Source organism: Vigna umbellata, chromosome 8, assembly GCF_029865625.1.
Source record: "Vigna umbellata cultivar VRB3 chromosome 8, Vumbellata_1.0, whole genome shotgun sequence".
In the NCBI taxonomy this organism is placed as follows: Eukaryota; Viridiplantae; Streptophyta; class Magnoliopsida; order Fabales; family Fabaceae; genus Vigna; species Vigna umbellata.
The window spans coordinates 41,656,056-41,665,004 of record NC_142172.1 but is presented as its reverse complement, the minus strand read 5'-3'; the positions used below and the strand labels follow the sequence as shown (position 1 = coordinate 41,665,004).

The following is an 8,949-nucleotide window of genomic DNA, read 5'->3' as shown; positions in this document are numbered from 1 at the left end:
TATATAGGTGCATTCTGATTTCTCTCTCACGGTGACAACACTTTATTCCGATGAACCCACCTTTTGAAGGTTAGTTTTCGTTTTCGTTTTGAAGAACTTTTTTATTGAACTTGTTTGTTGTTTGTTATTCTTATTTGTTGTTGATCCTATATTACCGTTCATAGTTCTACTTTCCAGGTCTTGTAGAGTTGTAAAAAAATATTACAATTAATTAAAAAGAAATTGATTAACGTGGTATATTAATAAAACGTTAAAAATCGACTTCAATTTAACGTCTTTCGATATGACATCGTTCTCAAATTCGACATGAAAAACAAAAAAATATTCGACGTTGGACGATGTTTTTATACTAATGATTCAAAATATCCAAATGAAAAACAAAAATTTTATTAAAATAAACCATCATTGTTAACAAAAAAAATCCAATGAAAAAAATATATATTACTCGTTTTATTTATTCTAACACTCAAAATTACATGTAAAATCCTTACCATATTCGGAATAGATGTAGACTTATATACTTCTTGAATTATAACTCACCCAAGATATTTTCCTACATATATCTCCCTCCTGGCTTAAAAAGTCACATTGGAGAGCAATAAATTGCTAGCAACTTAAAGAAAGTAAGAAAAATTAAATTAATGCCAATCGCAGCAAATTAATAAATCTGTCAGTGGTAACATAACCCAAAATATTTACTAGATTTGTAACTAGTCCTTCTTCTCAGACAAATCTCGTCCACCACCAAGGCCAACTCCAAATACCACCATGTCATCTTCTATTTAAAAAGCACATATATCTTGTACATAACTGCTTAGTACAAGAGTGGAAAATAATGCCTTCAAACTATCACTGTCAATTGAAATTTTTAAAAGAAATGTACTTATTTTTTGTTCTTTATCTTTTCTGGATACACATTAGAAAATCATAATGATAGGACACAAATAACACTGCTTATTCAAACTTTGCTAATACTGTATTAAAGGTTTGCTTGTAAAATATTGTTAATTTGTCAATAATTAAAAAAATTATAGTACTTAATGAAAGGGATGAAAGTTATGAGGAATTATTTCATAAACACTTCATACCAACCATATTATAAGTGAATTGTTAATTCAATCTCTAAAATTATAAGAACTAATTAAAATTAATAAAATAGTATTTATATATATATATATATATATATATATATATATATATATTACTAATTATTTCTTAAAGGTTGTAAGCATACAAATGGATAAAACCACTAACCAGCTATTTGTCAATATCATAATAAAAATAAATAAATTTGATAAATAGACAAATGGATAAAACCATCAATCAACGTTAAAATTTAACATTATTCTCTATCTTTATAATAAAAACTATTTTTTTCTTTTCAAACACATCACCTCTTTTGCTAGGAAGTATGTTGAAGCATCCTCAATTACATGTCCATAAAAGGCCGTATTTGTCCAAATCAACAATATTTTCTGAGAGCAACATGAATGCTTCAATAGTAATATTTAGAGTTGGTCACTTAGTGATCCGACTTACTATTAAATAGGTGTGCTCACTAATTTATTTAATTATAATTTTTTTAATTCAAATCTAAATAAACGTCACACTAAATGATGTTAAACTCCAAAAATAATTCAAAAAAAAGTATCATACAACTCCAAGCGTAATCCAAAAACATGTACAAAAACAACTAAATTTTTAATATTGATAATTTTTGCATGACTTGTCCATTTATAATATTAGAGTATTGAATAGATAAATCTATACTATTTTTTCCCTTGACATCTTCTTCTTTATCACCATCTACAATATAATAAAAAAATGCTAACTATTAATATTGAAACACAAAAATAATAAATAATTGAATTAAATTGAGTGAGTTGGTGAGTCAACTCGGACCACCACGAGTTCAACCCGATGAGTCGGGTTCTAGGTGAGTCGGGTTAAAAACTAGTCCACATAAAAAATTACAATTTTTTCAAACACAATCCAGCTCAAACCTGTGGTGAGTAGGATTGACCAACAAATTACAATCCATTCTGACATATTAATGGGTATAAGAAGTGGTGAAGCTTCAAAAGAAATTATTGAGAATGAAAAATTTTAAATGTTAAATATTAATAATATTTTACAATAAAATATTGGATTGAACTCTCCTCATTTATGCTTAGAAGATGAATCGTGAATTCAAATTATCTTATAACAAAATATTAACCATTAATATTTGTTGATAAAAAAATTATCTTAATTCTCTTTTATTTCAACCCTCATTCTCTTTTACTTAAAATAGTTATAACAAAATACTAACAATTAATATTTGTTTGATAAAAAAATTATGTTAATTTTCGTTTATATATTTTCTCGTTCTCTTTTCCTTAAAATAATCTTTTTCTATTCCATTTCTTCTTCGTTTTCTTCATTCCATTCTTCAACACATCTTGATTACAAACAAATGTACAAGGGATTGGGGTATGACCATCACATTACTCATCTTATGTTGATGAAATGCACCTTAATTATGACACGTTGGTGATGCTGAATTTAAGTAAAGTTTTTAGTTAGCATACAAATATAGCTGTATGTTTTTTATGGCATCGAAATGTGTGTGGAAAAAAGAACCACCAAAATCCAGTTACAATGGAAAAACATGTTCATCAATAAATTTTAATAAAAGTTTTAGTTAGTTGTTTCCAAAACTCTATGTTTGGTCTTCCTCTATCTAAATGTTGGTTCGGGTGGGGATATTGAAACTGTTTATCACCCATAATTGCAAGCAATTTTACTAGTAAAAAAAGTCCAAATTCAACTCCAATACATTATTGATGTACAATATTGACTCCGTCATAACATATTTTATTGGTTGTAATTATTTATTAAAAAAATCTCTTGTATGAAAAAACACTCAATTTGTCTTGTTAATGAAGGAAAAATATAAATGAGTGAATTTAGTTATCTGTTTATTCCTTATGTTTTTTACGGTGAATAGCAATTTGAACCTCCGCACGAGTGCAATAATGAAACTATTGATCTGGAGAATCCCAACATATAAAATAGATACACCAAAAAGTCAACACGGACTAACTTAGAAAAAGAATATTATAATTGAATAGCTTAATTAATTTGGAAAGCACATGAGTCATAAGATTCCTCTCTGTGCTACCTGAACAGGTTGCCTCTTGAAAAGTTGTCATCTTGTAGCAACTAGCTATATGAAGATGGCAAGAGGATAAGAGAGTGGTTGTGTTTTTACTTTTTCTCACCATTCATCACTTCTTTTTATATTCACTATATATATTTATTACAAACCCTAGCTAAAGCCTTATTACCGTATTCTCCTCAATCATTATTACAACATAGAAAGTCAACATTTTAAAAAATATTGTTATATATCAAATAATTCACTGCTTGTTTTCTAAGTAATCTAAAACATCACTGATATATTTAATGCTTTTAAAATGTCTCTATGAGAATATGGTAGAATATATATTTCTTAATACACCCTCAATTAATTTGATAATTTATTATTTTCATTGCAATTTTTTTTCTGTTATAAAAAGTAGTAACATGTGTGTTGAACATTAACTGGCAAGAATGGACAGCTGACCTAGCTAATCCAAAACTTAATGTGCCCTGTCTTCTTTAACTAAATCACTTTTCCATTCTGATAAAAATCAAGAATTTGTCCATTACAGCAATAGATGGGTTGTAAAGTGAATGGTGAAAAAAATGAAGAAAGTTCTCCTACTGCAAATTAAACTATTTCACAGGAGTGATTAAAAACACGGAGGAGGAAGAAGAAGAAAGTGAAAGTAGAACTACACAGTGGTTCCGTGATACAAAATGAAAGTAAAGGAAAATTACAAGAGTTGCATGTGACCATTTTTTATTTTATTAAACTGTTATGGGACCTCATTATCTCTCTCTTTCTCTCTCTCTCTCTCTCTCTCTCTCTCTGTTTGTCTGTCATCTTCAATATACACTTTACACATTATAAATTCAAGAGCGCTAAAACATGTACACCCACTACAACTTCTTCTGCTTTGCTGGCCCATGTGAACTGTTGTTAACGATCTTAACTCTGATCCCAGTTCATGGCGGCCGGAATGTGACCCACAACTCCAATGATCTGCTTTTAAGCTGGCCCATGATCAGAAAGTGTGTCAGATAGGTACCTTGTGCACCACCATGCTTTTAGATGGGTCATCATTATTAAAGAATTGAATTTTATAGTGCAGGTGTTTCTGGCTTGCCCTTTAGTGTGTATCTGCTATGAAAACCTTTCAGTGACATCTCCTAACCCCAAATTGGAAATTTCAAATTAAATCAAATTAAATAATTAAAACCCCCAAAAAAATTAAATTCAAATTCAAATTAAAAATTAAAATTAAACTCTCCATCCAATCAGAAACTTCCTTATCTTGTCTCATTCAACTGTGTCCACTGAAGAAAGTTTATTTGTCGCAATCTCATAACGGCTCCCTCCTTCGTCTTCCACACTCTCTAGATCTCCCTCTTCGTTCTCGTTCTCTTCTACTTCTTCATCATCGTCTTCCTCTTCCTCCTCTCTCTCTTTTCTTTCGTATTCACTTTCACTGTTCTCCTTCACTCCACCTTGCTCGTATTGCGAGGGAGGTCTCCACTGCTGCTCCGGTTGCACCATCAAGGGCTCCATCATCTCATGTGGCTTCATGTTCAGGAATGAAACGCCAAAGGGGTTCTGACTTTTGCTCTTTTCTTTGTATATGGCATCCAGTTCCTGAAAATAGGGACATGTCTTACTATTCTCTCGCCTGTGCTTGCTGCTTTCCTTCACTTTCTTGAAGTACTTGTTGATGTTCTCCCACTTCTCTTTGCATCTCTTCGCACTCCTGTTGTACCCGAGCCTCAACATTCCTGCTGATATGTCCTCCCATAGTGGAGCCTTTGGTCCATTTTCTTGGTACTTGGTTTCAAGGCTCGTCCTCAGCCTTATCAAGGCATGAACTTCAGCTTTCGGCCACCTAGAAGAAGATAAAGAATTCAACGAAGTAGGAGCGGTAGAAACAACGCAAATAGCAGTAGCAGCAGTTGTAGGAGTAGCAGCAACTGCACTGTGACCATTATTCATTTTCTGAATTTCAATATTGTTATTATTTGACATCACCAATGGTGTCTGTGGTTGCGGTGGTGGTTTCACTTGTGATACTTGGGGTGGAGGTGGTGGTTGTGAAGGCGGTGTTTGAAGGAAATTGGCACCGGCTTGTGTTGAGGGGTTCTGGTTCTGACCAGATAACTGTTGCAAAAAAGCAATAACTGCTGCATTTTTGGCTGCTGCGGTTGATCTTTCTTGGACAAGAAGTTCGTGTTCTCTATTGATCCTTGCCATTTCTAGGATCCTCCAAGCCTCTTGCTGTGCCACGTGCTCTCTCTCCCTTTTGTCTATGGCTTCCAGGAACCTCTTTTGCATTTCCTCTTGCTTGGCCAGGACTTGCCTTGTGAGCCTCCTGAAGTAGTCCTTCCACTTTCTCTTCTTCCGGTATTTCTCTTCCAAGTCTTCATCAGAGGCCGTGGAAGAAGAGGTTGAAGTGGTGGAGAAGAGGTTGTTCATGTTAGGCAAAGAGTAAGGGATGTCATGGTTATTGTTGTTGGGTTGCGGAGGGTTTCTAGGGTTGGCTTGTACTGTTGGAGAAGTGATGGTGGTTGTGGTGGTGGCATTGGTAGGTGGTAGTGGTGGAGGTGGTGTGGGAGATATTGCTGTAGGGTTTATGGAGGGAACAGTGGTGGTGACATAAGAGATTGTTGTTGTATCACTAGGCCTTGTTGGCGGAGGTAATAATGCAACCGTGTTTGTTGTTGTCAAAGTGGGTTGTGGTTTTAACGGGTAAGAGACTACGAATTGGTTCTCGAGTGCTTGTAATTGATCAAAAAACTTGTAGGTTTTCCCCTCCTGTTTCCCGCTTCTACTCTCTTTGGTTCTTTTGTGGTACTTGTACACATTCTCGAATTTCTCCTTACATTTCTTCGCGCTTCGGTGGTAACCCAATTCTGCTAGTTTCCTGAACATATATAAAGAGAGAGGGAGGGAGACAAGGAAAGAGAATGATCAAGTTTTACCATGAAATACATATGTCTGTTGAAAATAGTGAAAAGAAAACAAAAAATAAATAAAGCCACTTCCTTTCACGTAAAGAAGGGTAAATTTTTAGACGGCTTTGCCGTACTGATGAAAACATGAGGGTAGTTGATTCCTAAAATAGTACTGAACAATAAATAAGACGCAGAAAATATAAACTGAAAGGCTGAAACAAAAGATAAACTCAACAAAAAAAATTCGATCGAGAGCAAATCCTGCATAAACTTACAAGTTTTACTCTCAACATGATTCATTACGACTATTGATTCGCTATATATGTATATAACACAAGGTTGAGTTAGAAGAATTTCAGACATGTGGGTGATCTTGATACTGCGGATTTTAGCAAAGATGATTAATTAATTATTATCTTATACGCAAACATAAAAGTAAAAATATAAAATATAATGTTTCCCCCGCTCCCTCCCTCCCAATTGGTTTATAAAGAAAAACACGGTGACAGGAAATGGGTCTGAAAAACTTTTTGGTTTCGAAATTGATGAAGAGTTCATAAAATCTCCATGCATGATCATGAAGAAGCTAGCTAGCTTCCAGCATACATAGTTTCTTCAAAACGGGAGAAGAAAAAAGCTGCAAAGACAAAGATAGAGAAGCTGATACACCAAAAGGAAAAACAACAAACCAGAAAATAGAGAGATACATGAATAATGAATTCAGTTAAAATCACACGTCTGGTTATATCTATCTATATATAGAGAGATAGATATTGATATAGTTATTTTTGGGTGTGGATGTACCTTGCAACTTCTTCCCAAAGTGGACCCTTAAGACTTGAATCACGAAATACAGCATCCATATCCGACCTTATCTTCAAGAGAGCCAAAGTTTCTTGGCGGGGCCATCTGTTTCCAGCACATGAGCTGTTGATCTTGTCACCTTCTTCTTCTTCTTCTAAGCCACCCTCTTTTCCCTTCTCTTCACCGGAAGTTGCATCCATCATAATCACCTCGCCACCGTCATGCGCCGCCACAGCCTCACCAGAGGAGGTTTCCATGGCTGTGTTGTCTCCAAGCTGCATAGAGAGAGAGAGAGAGAGAGATAGAGAGAGAGATGTCCCTACCTAGCTAGCTAGCTAAGCAATTAGAGCTTGAGAAAAAAAAGGGAATATATCAGAAAACAAAGGGAATAGTATAGTCTCTCAGGGGTTTTATTGTGCGCATGGAGGGAGGATGCTTTTGTGGGGGTGAATAGATTTGTTTATTTTTGGGTGGTGGGATCTGTCAATTTCATCATAGAAAAATGCAAATATTACCCTTTAATTAAGCTCTCTTAACTTTTCCTTGCTGTATCTCTGCATAATTATTATTGTTCCTCTTATTTTAATTTTTATGATTAGGGCTGTGGAATCTTCATTCATTTTTTATTTCTATTATTTTTTTATGGTGTTCCCTTGGATTCAAAAAAGAAACACAATATTAGAGTAGTCGCTTTGGGTTCTCTTATGTGTGTCATACGTTAGTGCTCGAAAAAGCAAAAGAAAAGCTAAGAGATAAATTATAACATGGATCCTTTAAAGGGAAAATAATAATCACAAAAATGGAAAAGATAATACTATTAATTTATATTACCATTAATATTAATATTTTTTGTATGCGTATATGATATATATTTATGAACAAAAATTAAATATATACATGTAGTAGTGGGAACAGCCTGCAGATAGGGACGATGTAGATGATAAGTTGGGCCATGTAGGTCAGCTTTGCTTATTGGGAGCTTTTGGAATTGAGTGGCATAACAAATTCTCAAATTACATATTTGTCCATGCCAAGAATATCATTGACCTTTAATTAATCACATTCATAAACTCTCAATCCCAACCTTCCTTTAACAACGGTATAATCAACTTTTGTACTTATCATTAGGTGCTTTTACTCCAATTACATATATGTCTATTATTTACACTTAAAAAACAAAACTATCAATTAAAAATATTTTATGATTTATATCAATAGAGTAATGCCTTTTGCTCAATTTTGATTAAATTTATAATCATCTCACTTCATGTTACTCTAAGTTCACTTAAAAGTCGAAATCGGAAAGAATTCAAATAATTTAACTTGGAATTTATCATATAATCATTTGGGTATGATTTTCCTTTTGTTCAAACATATGTTCACGGCATTGGAATTTTAATGAACATGAAATCTGTAGTTAAGAAATACTAATTAGATGTTGTTAGCCAGTGCTCTAAGAATACTAATTAAAAATTACTTAACATGCTGTAGTGATGAATTTGAATTAATTGGTTTACTTGTGTGGGTGATTTAAATACTAATTTTGACGTAGTTAGATGATGGTGATGAATTATTGAAGTATTTGTGAGAGATGAATTAATTAGTCGTGGGTAGATAGATGGTAGAAGTAGGTCTCTTTGCGAAGACGAAGACCATTTATGAAGGGAAGTAACCGGTGACAAATTCAGTTAGCTACAACCTAACACAATAAATAGAATGAAGTTTTGGATAACTAAAAATCTTGTAACTCCACATGTTTCACCAATTATTAAAATTTGCATTAGGGACCATCCACAATGGTGCGTACAATGAGGTGACTGTACTGCAATACTTATCACTAACTATATATATAGAGTTACTCGGTCAATTCTTCTCTCTTTTTTCTCCCTTCAATGTGAATAAATGTCCAATTAGAAATTAGATGTAAAAGAGGAGAAGATGATAAAGTGAGCTTTATTTTCATATTTTGTATTTTTTGGATCTAAGACTTCACCATTAACTTGTAATGACCCCACAACGTGCTTCAACGTGGTGGACTTTATGACCCAATATTATTTTATTTGGCATTTTACCGGA

General features: G+C 33.4%; 1 protein-coding gene across 1 annotated transcript; it reads right to left on the bottom strand.

Annotated features, from left to right (window-relative positions):
* Window positions 1-3,793: 3,793 nt before the first annotated feature.
* On the bottom strand, window positions 3,794-7,283 carry LOC124834332 (trihelix transcription factor GT-2-like). Its single transcript, XM_047309027.2, has 2 exons — window positions 6,874-7,283; window positions 3,794-6,038 (listed from the first exon to the last, which is right to left on the bottom strand). The coding sequence occupies exons 1-2, from the start codon at window positions 7,152-7,154 to the stop codon at window positions 4,427-4,429; spliced, it is 1,893 nt and encodes a 630-aa protein (XP_047164983.2). The 5' UTR covers window positions 7,155-7,283; the 3' UTR covers window positions 3,794-4,426.
* Window positions 7,284-8,949: the final 1,666 nt, after the last annotated feature.